Source organism: Gossypium raimondii, chromosome 1 (assembly GCF_025698545.1).
Source record: "Gossypium raimondii isolate GPD5lz chromosome 1, ASM2569854v1, whole genome shotgun sequence".
Taxonomy (NCBI): domain Eukaryota; kingdom Viridiplantae; phylum Streptophyta; class Magnoliopsida; order Malvales; family Malvaceae; genus Gossypium; species Gossypium raimondii.
In genome coordinates, this window is record NC_068565.1 from 15,399,982 (window position 1) to 15,418,854 (window position 18,873).

Below are 18,873 nucleotides of genomic sequence, written 5' to 3' on the forward strand. Positions count from 1 at the left end.
TTGAGGATGGGGCTGGAACGCTGCGTAGTTGTCAGTCACGTGATGGCGGACGTTTCTCAAGGTCCCGTGCCAAATTTATTTGATTCCGCAATCGAGATCTAAGAGTTTTCTAAACCAAATTTTATATCTAATTTATTTATTAAAATCATAAGCTGCGCGTGGCTGTTTTCCACCTTCACCTAATCTCAACTCCCTCATTCTATCCATTTCAAACATCATTCATACCTCTCAATCTTTTCATCTTTCACCAATATGTTGAAACCAAGATGTTCTAACACTCTTTCAACCATTCAATACATTTTCTTATATTTGTAGAGTCTAATTTAGTACACTCTAATTAACAATTACAAATGAACTCTTGACAGCTCATCCAACAAAATCACGATCCAATTCAAAATCCATGATTCAAAAGTTGCACTAGTAATTTTGAATCAATTCAATCACCTATATACTATTTCCCAAGCAATATGATCTTCCATAATGGCTAAGTATCAATTATACGATCAATATAATCCAATTAAACAATTCAATAAATTGTCAACACCCTAAATATGGAAGCAAGGGAGTGGATACTCTCTCTAACACCAAATTGTTAGTTTCATATTTTTCAACAAATAATTTATGTGTTATAAAAATCTAAAAGTGTTATAATATACTTATTTATAAATAAAAAATATGACCATAATTTATTTACATGTCCATGCTATATGTTATAGAAATATGCTTATTTATAAAAAGTGTTACAAAATTTGACTGGTGAATACTTTAATTTGAGGTATTCAAAATTTCCAAATATTGTTGAGAGGATATTTGTTGTTTTAATTTTTTCACATTAACAATATCAACTCAGTATAATATAAAAAAGAAACAAAATTGAATTATACTAACATATTGCAGTTTTTATTACCTCATTTGTAGGTGAAATTGGGATGGTCTATTGTATGCATGAAAGAGAGATCATGATAATTTTTAATGACACGAATACTGATTTAAATTTAGATAATGATGAACTCTATCAATGACAAATAGAGGATGATGATAATAAAGAGTGATGTTGTGGATGTTAAATGTTAAAAGGAGAACTAAGAAAATAATATAGAATGCTAGAGAAATTATATAAAATTGCATATGATGTTTTAGCAATTGTATTATCAATTACTTTCTTGGATTAACATATTACATATGATGATTTGATTTTAATCTTTGTTACTCCTTTCAAATTTCTTGCAATTTGTAATACCAAACATCACATGAGATTACGATGTAATTACACTTTCATCCAATTACTTTGGGCTGTCCAGGTTTGAAGAGAGACAAAATTAGCAAGTGCATAAAAACATTATATTCGAACCCATGACCTATAAAAATATATGAACATGAGACATTAGACCCTGCTGTTTTTAAGGCATTGGTTTAAGAAAGAAGACAGACGAGTATCCTTGAATTTGGTTATGCCCCCAAATTTCTTGCAGTTTCACCTGCAGGAAAGCTTCATTTCATTTCATGCCAACCAAACATGCCTTTGTTTTTTCTCCCTACCTACAAACTAAAAGCTGACTATATAATACAAAGTTCAAGGGATCATAACTCCCAATTCTAAACAAATAAAGACATGGTACATAATGAATTTAAAAAAAATTCATAAATCATGTGCTTTATAGAACGAAGAACCACCATGCAGTGCCTCTTGCGAATGCAATTGAAACAAGGCTCCTTGCAGCAGCACTGATCCACACCATTTCAACTTGAGAAGTTATATTTGAACATTTCCAGTGGTTGCTAATACGTATATTCTCTTTTAGAGTAATGCAAAGTTCAGTAAGGAATAATTCAGACCTTGCTTGCCTTCTCCATTTAGTGCAAGTTGCTAACTCTTTCACTTGAAATTGGAGGAAATGCCCTTATCATTAGACTCTGGACAAACGCTATCATCTGCATCAAAATTTTTCTATTAGTACATGAGTACGAGATATGACCCTCCAACAACAAAAATCACAAAAAAAGAAATTGAAAATATCCCAACACCAGCACCCAAGTTTGACTAACATAGACTGAAGGACTGAATTTATATTACTCCATAACATGTCCACAGTCGACTTTCTGCATAGAGGAAAAGAATACCGACTATGATCAAATGATGTTCTTACCGAAGCAAACCCAACGCACATGATACTGAAACCAGGGAAATTAAACGGTGCTCTTTCCGACAGGAACAAAGCTGGAAGATTTGAGTAAAGTATGTCAGTCGTAAGTTAGAAGGAGCCTAAGGATGAAATGACTGGAGTTTTAGTTAACCTGTTAAAGGAGAGAAAAGTAAGGGAGAAGCAACATTAGCGAAGGAACCTATGCCTGATATGAACCCTTGAGCCTTCCCCTGAGAAAAAGAGTCAAAAAGGACAAAGGCATTAGTCTGATTTAACAAACAAATAAACAAAACCAAAGTAACTAATCAGAATAGGTAGATAATTCTTATCAAGGGAAACTATACATAATTTGCATATTTGCATCAAATTTCATTTCTATCCATTTTCTTTGTGTTTATTTGATTTGCCTGTAAAATATTTTAGACCTATGTTGCTTGAACTCTTCCCTTTTCTTAAAGTAACCGTATTCAACGCATATTCTGATATGCATATGGGGTCATATCATACAGTCCTCCAAGGATCCACCAAATACATGAGAGGCGGTATGAAAACATGAAAAAGGAAAAGACTTCTACTTATTTAATAAAAACAAGATTCATATTCACAAAACTTGTGTTAAAATGCTGTCGAAAAGGAGCTTATCTACCAAAAGAATACCTGCTCACAGGGTCCGACTTGTTTAGACACGATGCTCCTTATCTGCAAAATTTAAAGTAAAAAAATGGGTTTAAAATATGGTAGATGATGGATGTGTTGAAGATTTTGTAACATTAAATGAAGTAAAACCAACTTACACATGGCTGTGAAAAAACATATAATAAGGAAAACAGAGCTGCTGCATAAGGTACCTGTCATTTTACAAACCATAGTATCAGCCATATTAAAATATAACTTAATCTAGTTGAAGCAAAAGGGGCAGTTAATCATATTAAAAATTGAAGGAAAATAAAGTTTTGAATGTTAGTTTTAAGTTTCAAGAATTACCCAAAAAGACCACGCAATGCTGTACAAGATCATCTGCATTCAACCCCGTAAATCATTGAATAAAGAATTTAAGAAACTTTCAATTACAACAGTTTATGCATAAGATCATGTCATAATAATCAAATGATCAACAATAAATCTATGAAATATCAAAGGAACATGTAAGCTTACATGTACACAGTTAAAGAAAAGCCCTATTGACAGCAATTTCGCTTCTCCAAGAACAGGAGCTAGTATGGGCATGAGAAGAAGCTGAAAGATTGCTTTCAATTTTAGATCAACAGAAAAGTATTGCAATTAAAACAAGAATCAAATGACTAAAAAAAAGAAAGAGTCATGCCTGGGATACAGTCCCTGCAATTCCAGTGATGACCATTAAATCAGCGAACTGATCTTTGTTGAAGTGAAACCTGGCCTTCAAATAATACTGCAAACAGAAGTTCAACTGGTTCATCTTCTCAATTGGAGTCGAGTACTAAAATGCTTTATAAAATTGAGAGTCACAGTTAGAATGGGATTAGAAAAGTACCAGTAAAGAAGCATGGAGGCCGACATCGGAAAGAGTGCTGAAAAAAGAAACAATTGCTGCTTGTGAAAACGTCAAGCTGCTTTTCAACAAGACAAGCATATCTTCTATTGAAGGTAGGGTTTTAAACATCTGAATTTTCTTGTCTGACTCTTCATCCTGATTAACAATGCCATCAAGTTTTCCTTCTGACATAATTGGAGTAGAAAGATTATCATTTACGATCGAATCCGGGAGGAAAACCCTCATGTAAACCGCTGACAGCATCCCCATTGCTGTCGCGACCTAGTCAAAATGGAGATATTCAAACGCCGCTCATTTTAAAGAGATTTGCATTAAAAAGGAGGAAGAAGGTAATCAGAAACCTGGAAAGTGGAAGCAGTAGAGAGGAAACGGGTAGACAGAGTTCCGCAGACAAAGGCAGAAGACCCGATGCCTGAAAGAATCCCAAAAGCTGATGCTCGTCGACCTTCCGGAACATTGTCTGCCTGAAAACAAAACAATTAGATGGCATAGGAATCATGGAGGGAACTGTGTAACTGAAACCGCCGTTAGCAGACAAAACCTCACTAAGCCCAAAAACAAATCCTGACTTGGAACTGTTCCAACCCTTTGTCTCAGCCTATCTTGGGCTTAGTAGATGTGGCAAGCAAAAGAAGAAAAGGAATCTGAGGCCCAAATTCCAATTTATCCTTCTTGGACAACAATCAACATAGCCAGGCTTGGATCTGGTATGTACTCAACGTCAGTCTACAGTACAGAGGGACCAATGGTAATCTCATACCCCCATTCATTTATTAGTGTAAATAACTGGCTTCTTTTTTTTAAATATATATAGTAAATTGCAACAATAACTTACTTGACCTTTCAACTTTACAAAAAAAAAATTTTAACTCTTTATTAAATTTTCTTCTGTTTTAGGTCTTAAACTTGTCTTGTTTGTCAAATTATCTCAAAATGGACGTGGTAGTGCTCGTGTATGTCCGATTAACAATTATCTTTTAAACATTTAAAATTATTAATTTTTTATAATTTTTATATTTTTAAATTGTAAAAAAAATTAATTAATTTTTTCTGATACTATTAAATGTGACACCCTACATCTGACTCGGTTGCCGAATCTAAATGCGCGGCATCACGTTATTAGAGCAATCTAGACTATTTCAAAACATTTCACTAAGTAATTGGGCATTCAATCTCATACGTTCTCAATGAACATAAGCATGATTAATGAATGTCAAATTATCTCATTTAAAGTGTCTATTTTTTTCTATTTTTCTATTTTTACTTCAAAATTCAGATGTCTTGCGACAGTGAGCTTATGTCTAGACATTGTCTCGAGACTTGACCTCTTTTATTTCGAGACAAGTCTCAATACTTAATTCCCTTATTTCAAACCTCTAGCTTTGAAGTTTAGATGTCTAGAGACAAGATAATCATGTGACAACTCACGTGTATGCTACTTAACATCATTAACTTTTCCTTCCATTTGGGTGATTTAACAAACAATAAGTGTTAAAAAAAATAAAAAATTAAATAGAAGGCTAGAATGAGTTTTTGGTTTTAGTTTGGTCAGTAAAATTTCATTAACCAGCAGCTCCAACAACCTCCTGCATGGCCAGGAACATTTTGGATAATCCGTATCAAACAGTAAAAGACTATTGTGATTTTAAAATGTGTTATTTGGATTTAAACCAAGGTTAAGTTTTCGGTTAGTCAGTGTGGAAAAGAGAGGAAAGAGATGTTTTACCACATAAGCAAGAGAGAGGCAATGGACGCTTCCTTCACAAAACATTGAAGTCAGAATCTTGAAGACGTAGTAAGCATAAAAGAAGTTCCTGCTTCTGCTGTAAGCCAATATGGCTGCCAACAAAAATGAATACGTCATCTCCATTTAATTTCTCATTATCTTGGACAACTACAGTTATCCAGCTTTCCTCAACAACATGCATTACAATTTGGTATGCGAAATTGGGATGTAATAATGCTGGATTCATATTCCATGAACAGGGGTAAGAGGTCACTAGAAAATGATCTTTCAGCACCAAGGAGGCCCACTCATCATTCTCATATAATAACACACACTTAACTTTTGACTTATAAAACAAAAAGGGATGGTTAATGCTTTGTTGCCACTCCTCCATGTTCCCCCTCTTTTACTTTAAAATAGATTTTGATTTCATATCAAGGCAATCACCCATTCTTGGAGTTTAATTTCCCGGCACGTAATACATTTGCCACTGTCTTTTTCAATTTCGAAAATCGACCACTAATTTTATGACCAAAAACTTCTTATAGAACTTTCCTTTGTCGGCTTTCTCTTAAAGCCCAATTTAATTTTATTTGAAAATATTAAAAAAAAAAAAAACTAAAGCCCAACGAACTGGATTGAGTTTCCTTGAAACCAATAAAATTTAATCCGACAGCAGAGTTACTTTAATTTGATTGATGAATAATATAGGTGTGTTAAATTACTGTGCCGCATTTGGGTTTCGACATAGCCAAAGTGGGATATAAATTTGAATTTGATTTTGATAGTGATAAAATAAAGGGGTCTGCAATTACCTAATGGAATTATGGTGAGAGTGATAGGGAGTGTCAGCAAAGCCTTCCGTCCATACTTATCCGAGAGATTACCAATGAGAGGCATCATCACAAGGGATCCAAGCCCAATGATCTGCATAAACCGCACTTTCCTTCATGTTATAATTTATACTACGAGGAGATGTTATTATTGTATTTTCATAAAATCAATTCCAACTTCTACCCATAATTATCAAAATTCTAACTTGGTTTGTGGCGCAAGACAAAACACAATTTTCGTTAACCCCACAAAATGGGGAGTGTATTTGTAAAACAAAAGTACACCATGACATATGTTACTTTATTATAAATGCCGGTTCATAAAAGACGATATTCAGGGAGGGGAAGAAAGAAACAAAGCAAAGCAGCATATCCGACATTTGAAAGACGGCTCAAAAATGTGTGTGTCGGGCGGACCCTTCCATTTACTCTAAAACTTTCCCCCACACAAAGACAAAACTGAGAGTTTCTTCCCTGAAACCGAGGGGAAGTTTCCTTTCATTTATCTCAATAAATTTTGTCCTTATGCTAATCAGTCACAAGCTAGGAACCACCAACTTTAAGCCCTTAATTATGATCATCTTTTACTTTAACCTTAAATAAATAAATAAAAACTACCCCTGGAAAATGGAGAAAAGATTACATACTGATTTGGATGCAAAAAATGTCATTCTAAGGTTGGAATTTGAGAATTTAGTATTGAATATTACAGTAAAGTTGAAATGAAAATTCTGATAAATGTATCTACATTACCAAAACAGCATGCAATTAGGTTAGAAGAACACAGAAAGAGAGGGGAATAGTACGGAGTACCGCTTGTTGAAATCCAGAGAGTAATATAGCGAGGGAGCATTCGATTTCCCCAGGACAAAGAGCAGACATGGTAACATCGACGATGACGGGAGCCGTCATGAATGTTGCGAAGTTATAGAGAAAGAATGTGAAACAAAGATGGGTCAAAACCGGTAATTTTACCATATCTCTTTCTCTGTCAGGCAGCTCAGAGATCAGAGAAGGTTAAAAGAAGAGAGTATTTTGGGAGTTGGGAGATGTTGGACACCTCACTTGTTAACTCTTTCAAACTTAATAACGTAAGCGCCCATTGGTGCATGTCTATTTAACTGTTGTAATAATTTTAGAGTGACAGCACAGAGGAGGGAAATCAAGATTCTTGCGCCAAGCGGCACTCTGTTAAGTATTAACGCCGTTGAAACTTGAATCGACCGATTCCCAAAAGGGCGAAGATTCATTTAACTGGCCATAAATCACAGATTATATTAGTCTTGGTATTTTTGTTTAAAATTTTATCGAAATTTATTATTAAAATAATTAAATGGTTACACACGATGTATTTTATGTTAATATACAAAAATTAATTCTTAATCATAAAAATTTTAAAAAAAAATCAACTTACTCTTTAATTTAATATATATAAATTTATTTATTTTAAATAAAAATGAAATTAAATTCCAATTGGTTGGCAACACTTCAAAGGAATAATGACAATGAATGAATTTAGGAAGCCACATAAAAGCAAATTCTGTACCTAATATTTATTAAGATAAAAACAAAAATACCCGGGTTTCCACTCAAAGCAAGCAATTGTCCTTTTGGACCTTATGTTTACCAATGTTAATCTATCTTAATTCTCAATCAGAAATTAGATTAGGGTTAATTAATTATAGGTATAATGAATTTTTGCCCTCCAACTTTATAAAAATAGTTATTTTAGTCTTCCATTTCATTTTCACCTATTTTAGCCCTTAAACTTGTAATTTTTTGTCAAATCACTTAAAATAGATGCAAAAAGTTAACATTTGTTAACTTTATTAACATGATGTATACGTGGCAACATCAACCATTAATTAATTTTTAAAATTTAAAAATAAAATATGAAAATATATTTTAAAAATTAGAAATTATAAAAAATATTTTAAAAATTTAATTATTTACTAACGTGTATATGCCATATTTTTATAAAGTTAGAGAGAAAAAAATCATTATATATGATACAACAAAGTTGGATAGAAAACTTGGTCGTCCACAGACTAAAAGGTAAAAAAGAAAAGAAGCATATCCTTGAAAATTAAAATTGAAGGGAAATTTCGTAGAGTGAGTGAGACAAGTAGAGATTTTAACTTTTTGCCATTGCTCATATCCTCCATGGATGAGCTTACTGTTTGCTAATGCTTAACATAGCAGTTCACCAATATTCTACACTTCTACTTTACAATCTAGATATCACTTTCCAATTAACATTAATTACCCAAGACCGACCTTCAATTAAATGTAATTAAGAACACCTTAGACATTTAGACACTCAACGACAATAAGAGCAGAATTCTACCTACTAAACTATATCCTGAGTCAACTCAGCTTATTATTGTGCTAATTAGGTGGTAAAATTGGAATCTAATGCAACTGAATATCTGGGTTTGGGATGCAATGAAGCTTCAACATAGTATATATAAATATATGTATAAAAGTATTATGGAGGCTCTTGTATTATAAGTTAGAGACTTAAAAAATAGATAAATTAAACTTTATATATTATATAAAAAAGTAAACTAGTCTTTTGGTTAAAAATTTTATTCATTTTTATTGTTAAAAACTGATTCTTGTATGTCAACATGAGGTGCACAAGTCACACCGCATGTAATTGTCTAGTTATTTTATCAGTCATGTCAAGTTTTAATAATAAGAATAAATTAAAGTTTTAAAAGAAATGACCAATTTACTCTTTATTTTAATGTACATACTCAATTTTTTAATAAATGATGTAAAATGCAATCTGACTTTTAGCACAGGAGTTGACCGTACTTTTACCTAAGTATATGCAAGAAAGAAGTAAAAGTAAAGCATGACAATATTGTTACCGCATGTTGCAAACCGGAGAAGTAAATTGCGATAGAGCATTCATCTTTTCCAGGACAAAGCGCCGCCATTGTAACATCTGTGATGGCGGGAATCACCATGAACGCGGCGAAGTTATGCAGGAAGATTGTCATAAAGAGGTGGCTCAGCCCCGACAACTTCTCCATTGCTCTGTTTCTCTCAACTTGTCACACCAGCTAAAGCTATATATAATGGGAGGAAGCACGAAAAGCTAAAAAAAGAAAGAAAAAAAAATCTAAAGCTAGCTCTCTCAATCTACAAGCAAACACTTTCAAAGCAAGAAAGTGGTCAAGGAAGACGTCAGTTTAAAGGCAAAGTGAAGTGTAAACCTTTCCGTTTTATTCACATATAAATGTTTCTCGCAAGTCGATTTCGATACTCCCACAACACATTGGTGTATCGACTTTATAGAAATGACAGACAAATCAGAACAAACTCGATGCGGGGTCTAGTGTAGGTTGATTTGTCTTCTTGATGCCGAAGTAAAAAGGGAAATTTCACAGCTTGGAGTTTTAACCACCCTTCTTTTTTCTTTGGTTAAAATGTGCTATTAGTCCCTGTATTTTGATAAATTTTGAGATTTAGTCTCTCTACTTAAAAAGTTAAAAAGTAAATCCTTCTATTTTTGTAATTTAAAAATCTCAACCAAATTATTAACATTGTTAATCTTTTTTTGTCAAAATTTGTCAACTTGACATATTAATTAGGGCAATTATTCTATCCACAGCTATTGGAGTAAAAAGACTTCACAAGGGAGCCTAGGATGATGCAAGTGTTTTTTTAATTATTTTATTATTATTTATTATACCTTAAAAGTAAATGGCATCAATTCAAACCCGCTTGTAGAGTTTTTCACTCCACTAGTAGTACTGTATAGGATAATAATCTTATTAATTACACTAATCTCATATGGCATGGTATATGATTGATGAAAAATAAACATGCTAAGTTGACAAATGCTAATGGAAACTACCAAAAATAATGATGATTGAATTAAGATTTTTAAATTGAAAAAGTAAGAAAATTGAATTTTCACTAACAAGAAAATGATCTTGATCTCAACTCCAAGATGCTTCTTATTTTGAAACTAAAGGCTATTTATAGACATTTGAGACGAGAAAAATGAAAATGCAAAGGTATTGCTAGTGATAAATTGATAGGCTCATTTCTTTGTCCTCTTTTGGAATCATTTTTCACATGTTATTTGAGGAATTCTTTTGCCCAAGTTAATGGATCCAAATGGGAAAAAGTAAAAAAAAGAAGAAGAAGTTGATTGAAGATATGCATCTTGCACATTTATTGTAAAAATTTTAGCTCTAAACTCCAAGTGTGTTAAGAGATATGACCCAAACACGAAAGTGCATCAAAACTGTCCATCAATTCAAAACTTGTAACTTTCTCTTTACTTTTGGATTTCTTCCTGATGCATTTTGGCATTGGTTTTCCAATATTTGAATAGATCCTCAAACTCTTTTTTTGACGATATAAAGTACACCCAAAATGGAGTCATGAAGCTTGAGATATGATCAAAACACTAAAAAGTGTTCCAACTAGAAGTTGTAAATGTGTCCAAATTACAACTTTTGAATCTTTAAACATTGGACTATCACTTGTTATCTTGCATAAACTTTAGGCTTAGTGCATTTGATCTTATGGTTCCATGTATCGACATCTTCTTCCCAAACGTATTTTACCCTCAAATGCCACAATAAATGTTTTATTGAAACTAAATGCATGAAAAACATGAAAAACACACAATATTTATAATGCAAACATAAAAAAGCCAAATCAACTAAAATGAATCTAAAAAATATAAAAATACTCAAGAAACTAAGGAAATGTAAGTAAGACATAACTCAAAATAATCATATAATGATGACTCATCAAACACTCATAAGTGTCAAGGTCATTATGTAAAAAATATCATACCTTAACATCCATGGGTGTCGAGCTCTTACTACATCAAGCTAAATCTGTAACAACAAAGTACAAGATCCCTAAAAAAATTCTAAAGTCTTTAGATGAACCTTGACATCCATATATGTTAAGGTCATAGTGGTGTCATCTTATCATCAACAATTGATTAAATGGCATATTAATTGTTCTAAACTATAAGGGAACATAACATGTAACGACCCGATTTTAAGTGGCGTCGAAAAATGTGGTTCCGAAACTTTATTTCCGTAAACCGAGTCTGTAAGGATGAAATATAAAGATTAATTAAGCTAACATGAAATATATTGAAGATCGATTAAGTAATTTAATCGAGAAAATAGTTAATTAAAGCTCAAGAACTAACTTGTAATCGTTATTGAGTTTTAATTTAGAAAATGCTTAGGGACCTAAATAGCGATTACCCAAAGAACCAAAATGATAATTGAATCATTTTTCTTTTAAAGTTAGTGGAAAATGGTGATGAACGACAATTAGTTTAATTTATAATAAAAATGTTTTAATTAATGCAGTAATAAGTTAATTAAGCTTGTAATCTTAGTATAAATAGCCAAGATAGTGGAAAGAAAGATGAAAGCTCATCATCTTCTTTTCTTGCCGTCCACCATTAAAAGAGAAAGAAGAAAATTTTAAGCTTTCAACCTTTTAACCTTTTACATGCAGCTATTCAATTGAGTAAGATAACCAAGTCTTTTTCTTGTAATTTTTATAGATTTTTTCTATCATGGAAGCTGAATTAGCTAGCTCATGTATCAATTTGTTTAATTAGTTGATATTTAAGAAGTTTCCATTGAAATGAAATTGATGATTTTGAGTTTGAATTGAAGAAATTGATAGTTAGTAAGCTTAGATTATGATAAGACTAAATTAGAAAGCAAGTTAAACTTGTTAGATAATATTTTAACATGATGGACTAAATTAAATAAATTGAAAACTATCATGAGATTATGTTGTAGATGAAAAGTATAAGTTCCCTAATGAAAGAATGTGAAATCAAATTTTGATCCGATGTTAAATATCGAAAAATATGTGTATCCTGAGTATAGGAACTAAATTGAATAAAATGAAATATATATTGGCTATGTATTTAGATGTAAAATAATAGTGTTTTTATTATTGAATTATCAAACATAGCTAAGACGACGCAGACCATCGCGAGAGAAGGGAAAGTCAAGAATTGTAGACGAGTAGCAGACAATTGTGGTTTGTACTTTTATGATTCGGGATCGTTATACTTATATATATATATATACATGTCGATTGCATGATTAGCTTTCAAGGTAAGCTTATATTGATTATATGAATTGATTCGTATTGAATGATAATATGTCGTTAATTGAATTAAGATGTGCATATCATAAACGATCAGATATGAACTTGATAATGGCATGTGATGTGAGTTGATGATGAAATGGTATGGGATCATGATATTTGAATTGGTTTATAAAATTTAATTGGATCATTGATACCATATTAACTATTCAAACAAATTTGAATATTGTTGGCATGCCATAGGATTAGATTGTGTACAAGTTATACTTCAGTTATATATCGATGAGTGCTAGGGCATATTACTTCGAACGTTCCTGTAACACCCCTTGTCCGACTCGATCACCTAGTCCCTAGGTTTTCTTTGTTGTTTCGATAGAAGAATATGGAGAAATAAAGATGACAACACTTAAATTATCTTATGTACTTAGATTTATTATTATATCCAAATTAACTTAATTAATCATTAATTAATTAAACTATAATCACAATTAATTAAAGTTAGTGGGAATATACATCATTCTCCACTATATAATAAAATAAAATGGTTTAATCGCCATTTTGAACCTTATCTAATTAAAAAACCCATAGCAATAAAATTTTTATAATTTAGTCATTGTACCTTAACTAATTATTAATTCGGTAAAATTACTGGACCAAACTTTCATAAACTTTTATACTAGCATCGTAAATATTAAATATTAATATTTACAAACTTGATTTACAGAAATGGGGTTCTGAAATTGACATTTTTAACACCATTGAAAATCGAGTTGTTACAGTTCTGATGAGTGTTGAGCACACATTTTACTTCGGTTATATCGATGAGAGTTTGGCACAAGTTATACTTCAGACGTTTCGATGAGGCATTAGGTGCTAGACTGGTATGATGGTCAGATGATTCATGTATCCGTCCTAAGTTCGAGTTTAGTTAATAGAGATTATAAAGTATGAACTCGATAAATTATATTAGATTTAAATGATAATACGAAACGCTACTATATGTGCATAAATGTGAAATGTGACTAAAGACAACATGTGAATGATCATGTAAACCGATTAGAAACAAGCATTGGGTCCGAATCGAATATGAACGAGCCAATTGATCAAGAGAAAGAATGGAATCGTAAAATGAATGATTAATTAGCATTGGATGAAAATGAGATTGAATATCATATTGGTATATACATGTATGCATGAAATTGTAGGGGAAATAATTGTATATTTGTTAACATAAATTATGAAATAGAATGTTTAAATTAGTTATCAAATGATATGGTGTATGTGATTAGTATTTGAGTAATGAACATGAGGATTAAAATGGTTGTAACTTAACATACATTGATTGAATTCTTATTGTGATTATGCTTGTTTTATTATTTGAATCATGGAAGTACCACTAAGTTTTATCGCTCAGCGTACTATTTGTTTATTTTCATGCACATGTATTGGTAGATCTTGAAGTCCCGAGAAATGATTCAACATCTAATCTGCAACCCTCGACTCAGCAATGTTTGTATAGTTTCCTTATGTTTTCGATAAATGGCATGTACTTAAGTTTTGAGTCGGTTTTGTATTGTAAATGATCTTTTTAAAGTTTGTTTAGTTAATGTTAAATTGAATTAAACATATAGCGGGTTAAGTATATATGAGAATTGTATATTAGCTTATTTGGGTGAAATAAGGCATTTGAGCATTTATTTCAGGTGTTGTAATGTACATATGGACCTTATGAAACAACAAGTCATGTCTCAACATCAGACCCTTAACATTCCGATGAGGAATGGATAGTGAGTGGCGTCGCGACCTAGAACCCTTGATGTCGCGATGTCAACTCGATAGTTTTGAAATTTTACATTTTAGTCCTTACTTGACTTTGAGTTATCAAAAGAGCTTTTATAAACTCGTATAAGACCCAAATGTGATTGTAAAACATTTTGTGGTTGTGTAATGAACTTATAGCATGTATGAGTTGTTGAATTTGAATTGTAATTGATGGTAGTTGCTCTAGCAACAAATGTGGCATCTCGTAGCAGAGATCCAATGATCAGGTTGAATATGGGGTGTTACATAACATGGATGTTAAGGTACCCCTTTTAAAAAAATAAGTTTGTCATAGATATATAAATATATATCTATATATTCAAGTAAAAATTCTCTACTTAAATAATAAGGAAGAAAAACTAAAAGTTCAAGTGAAAATAAAAATAAAAATAAAAATGCAAAAGAAAATGAAATTTTTTTATGCTTAATATGGAAAAATATTGAGGGAAAAAATAAAAATGATAAACTACCCGGTTGGTCACTCAATTTTTAGGGTGTTTTCACCAAAATGAAATCCTTGTTATTTTGTCACTCAACTTTGAGGGTGTTTTCATTTTAGTCACCCAACCATTAAATCTCTAATGGCAGTAAACTATACACACCACATCATATTTAGAATTTCATTTTGGTCATCCAACTTCTAGGTTGCTTTTATTTTGGTCACCCAAAAATATTTTTTTAAGTATTGATCGAGGTAAAAAAAAACATTAATGACTAAAGTGAAAGGAGGTAAAAACTAAAATAATGCACTAAAAAATGGTCAAATTATACTTGTTTATCCCATCACCAAAAATTCTAATTTTTTAATATAAAATTTTAAATTTCAAAATATCAAAATAACTTGTTGAAAAATTGACATCCTTAATAATATTAACTGATTTGTTACTATAATATTAAAAAAAATACTGTTTAGTAATGTAAACCGATTTATATGTATAGTAAAAATTGGATAATTAATTAGATAATTTACTCAATAAACATAATCTATATTTTATGATAGAGTTACATAATTTTTTGATCACTAAGTAGTATAGGCAAAGGCGTGGAAGAATGGTTTAGAAGTGTTGACGCTTCAAAGCGTGCAAGGTTGAGTTAGGGTGATTGAGTTGGATTACCCAATCCAGAGTGCGTGAAAAGCTGTATTTCTAATTTTAAGTACCTTTTACATCAACTATAATTGCTTTTGAGTAATTGCCTCTTCCAAGTTTCAAGGATATTTTGAGTTTATGAAAATCTGAAGGAAGTTTTGTGTTTATTGTGTTTCTATATTTTTAGAAATATTTAAGTTATTACAATTCCATAATTTAAAAACATCAAATTATATATTATAATTAAGTAAAGTTTATGTTTTTTATAGTGTCATTATTTAGATTATGAGTGATTTTAACAAACTTATCATTTAGATGGAATCTAAATTCCTTTCAAATTTGAATTTTTTATTATTATTTTCAGCGAAACAATTAAATTTACTTTTATTAAAATTCTTTAACCTTATTGTTTGCAAGTACATCGGATTTCTAGTTACCTAATACCAAATATTTAAATCATGCTAGCACTCGCTCTAACTACTTAACCGGCTTTGACATTAACATTTGACACATGCTATGTATAGCTCATCAAAAGAGATTCATAGTATCAACTAAATCAATCCCTTTGAGAGATTATCACTATTATTATATAAAATGGTTGACAGGGTCGATATCACGAATCAAATCGATACTAATTCAACTGTAAAATTATTAAAATACTATTATTTTAAAAGATAATTAATATTACTATAAAGGTTTTTCTTTTCTTTTCATACTCTTATATAATCTTCAAATCTATGCTATATATAAAGTGGTTGATTGAGTTGGTGTCACGAGTCAACTCGCTGTGAAATTACTAAAATACTCTTATTTTAAAGGATAATCAATATTATTATAAAAGTATTTTTCCATATTTTCATACTTTAATTTATTTCATTTTTAAACAAAATAGTTAAAATCATTAATTGAGAATCAAACACAAAATCACTGGATTTATATAAAATAAAAAGCTCTTGTCACTTTAATAATAATAATAATTTTTATTATTTATTTTATCGTAAATATGATAAAATCTACTAAGGCAAGATTCTCATTATAGAAACCAGAAATTCCAAGTTGAACAAAGTCCCTGATAGGTCCCATCTATATGCTATGGATAGAATATTTCTAAAACAGTTAATCAAATCTTCTTCTTTTTATATTATTTTTAGATTTATTTTTCAAATTTTTAATAAAATGGCATCATGTAATTTATATAAAATTTCTGACATTAGAATGATTTTAGGTAAAATATTTTTCATTGGTAAATTTTCCTAAAGCAATTTTTGAAAGTTGTTTTTCCATGTTACAAAATATTATATAACTATTTTCTAAAATTTATTTTATAATAAGATATTAATTAGTTATTAAATAACTAATATCTTATATAGATTTAATAATAATCAATGCGTAATTAAAACTTAATTTGAAAATGTATATATTACATATATGAAAGTGTATAGTAATACACTGAACTTAGAGGAGATAAATGAAGTTAAGTAATAGTTAAATATATCCTTATATTTATATTATTAAAATACTAATATTTTATACTATAAAACATTTATTACTCTTAAAAAAGCATTTATTGATCAATGTTAAATTTTATTATTAAAATAAGATTGTAATATTAAATAATATTTTATACAAACACCAAATCTCAAATCCTTAAACAAAACCACCCAATTGATGCTCATTGGTGCATCTGACTAACTTTGCTGGCATACAATTTGACCAGAGGCCAATTTTTGGGATAGCAACCTTGGCTGCTCAGTCTTACAGTGTACATTCTGATAGTAGAATTGATCAGTAACAACTACTTGTTATACAATGTGATTTACTCTCCAATCAAGAGATAGTCATGTCAATTGCTTGAGCCGTTGTGAACTTCAACTTCCCTGGAATCATGGTTTGCAACATGCTCATACATTGGTTATAACAATTTAAGGTGGTGTTATGAACTTTGACCCTCAAGCCTGCAATTTTTCTTGAGTTTCAAAGTTACAACTAGAAACTAAACCCAAATGGTTCATTTCATACAGGTCCAACCGATTTTTATTTTTCCAGTAGATGAAGCCCAATCGATTGCCGTCTAGGAGATTTTTAGATATCTAAACTCTCGGGTCTGAATAGTAACCTTAAAATGATTGCTACTGCACAAAGGGCAACCATACTCAAAAGTGCTCAAACATCGTACCCAATTATAATACAAGACATGAAAAGACCGAAATACGTAGATAAAGTGACCCCAAAAAGAAAAAACCAAAAACGAGTGTGGTTAGCATATTTGATCGATTAGAATTTTAGATCACATCCTAATCCCATTTTCACTTTTGTTCCTAAACAATCTAAAAAGTTTGTTTATCCGTCCAAACTTGAAGATTTGCTCCAAATATGAGAGGATTTGAGCAAAAATATAAGCTCAAAAAATGAGTTTGGACAAAAAATAAGGCCCATTTTCTAAATGAGCAAGCCTCGAGTAAGATTTTTTTGCTCGAGCTCAACCCAAGTCTGTTGTTTTACTATTGTTTTACTATCATTTTACTATTATATTACAATTACTTTATTATTATTGTTTGGATATTGTATAACTTTTATTTTATTATTAATTTTGTTACTATCTTAGAGTATTTGCTTGCTAAGTTGTAACTATCTTTATTTTCAATTTGTTGGGAAACATTTATTTTAATGTTTTTAGTGTACTTGATGTATTATATTTTTTAAATTTTTTATGTAAAATAATAATAAAAAATTAATACGGACGGACCGGGCTCAAGTTAGTATTTTTAATATGGGTTGGGCTTGGGTAAAATTTTAGTTCTATTTTTCAGGCCGAACCAAGCCTGAGCATAAAAAACGGTCCTAAAATTTTGTATTGACTCAATCCGGATTCAACTCGACCTAGCCCAAGCTTAGAAAACAGAACTAAAATTTTGTATTGACTCAGTCTGAACCCGACTTATGCCATGATCAAGTCTATTCAAGAACTGAGAGAACTCCTAAAGGGAGTTTAATGGCTACCATCACAAATTTCTTAACTAAGCCACTTAGTTCTCATCTTCCTTTCATCCCCAAAACCACTTGCCTTAGCTCCCATGGTTCCTTTCTGCCATCTTTTGTTTAGAGGCCGCGACCTTTTTCAATAAAATTACTCGAACCTAGCAAATCCCCTCGTTTTATTACCAAGGCAATGACTGCCTATGGAACTAAGAAAGCCCCTAGTGATGAGAGAGTAAAGCATGTTCATAGCTTGATGGATGTAACACTCTAAATTTTATAATTTCTAGGTCTAATAATATCATGTAAAATAATTTGTTTCAGTGGTTAAATGTTTTGGATGTTTGTTTGAGGTTTTCTGTTCAAATCCCTTCCTTTGAATTTTTATTATTCTTATTTCTTCATTTGGCAATTAACAAATAGGTTATATTTTATTCTTGTTAGTTTATTGGCAAGAATGAATTTATTGGTTCAATAATAAGACCTTAGTTTACCCATAGATTCCAAATTTGAATCTCGTGATGCTCAAAATAGAAATAATTTTCATTCCCTCTTGTTGTGTTGCCCATAGTAGTAGAATGTTGATTAAATTCAAATTCTTAGTGACTAGATAGGTTGATAATTGATCACA

At 30.9% G+C, this 18,873-nt stretch overlaps 1 protein-coding gene across 4 annotated transcripts; it reads right to left on the minus strand.

Annotated features, from left to right (window-relative positions):
* Nucleotides 1-1,434: 1,434 nt before the first annotated feature.
* LOC105784028 (uncharacterized) lies at nucleotides 1,435-9,509 on the minus strand. Of its 4 annotated transcripts, XM_052632240.1 has the most exons (14): nucleotides 9,114-9,508; nucleotides 6,220-6,331; nucleotides 5,405-5,517; nucleotides 4,020-4,142; nucleotides 3,658-3,939; nucleotides 3,469-3,555; nucleotides 3,300-3,380; nucleotides 3,129-3,161; nucleotides 2,939-2,992; nucleotides 2,802-2,843; nucleotides 2,296-2,374; nucleotides 2,148-2,218; nucleotides 1,837-1,932; nucleotides 1,435-1,725 (listed from the first exon to the last, which is right to left on the minus strand). In XM_052632240.1, the coding sequence occupies exons 1-13, from the start codon at nucleotides 9,276-9,278 to the stop codon at nucleotides 1,855-1,857; spliced, it is 1,320 nt and encodes a 439-aa protein (XP_052488200.1). In that variant the 5' UTR covers nucleotides 9,279-9,508; the 3' UTR covers nucleotides 1,435-1,725; nucleotides 1,837-1,854. The 4 variants fall into 4 exon arrangements, with proteins under 4 accessions (XP_052488200.1, XP_012465240.1, XP_052488199.1 ...); XM_012609786.2 differs by having other exon boundaries at nucleotides 1,435-1,932; XM_052632239.1 differs by lacking the exon at nucleotides 9,114-9,508 and adding an exon at nucleotides 7,051-7,468 and having other exon boundaries at nucleotides 1,435-1,932.
* Nucleotides 9,510-18,873: the final 9,364 nt, after the last annotated feature.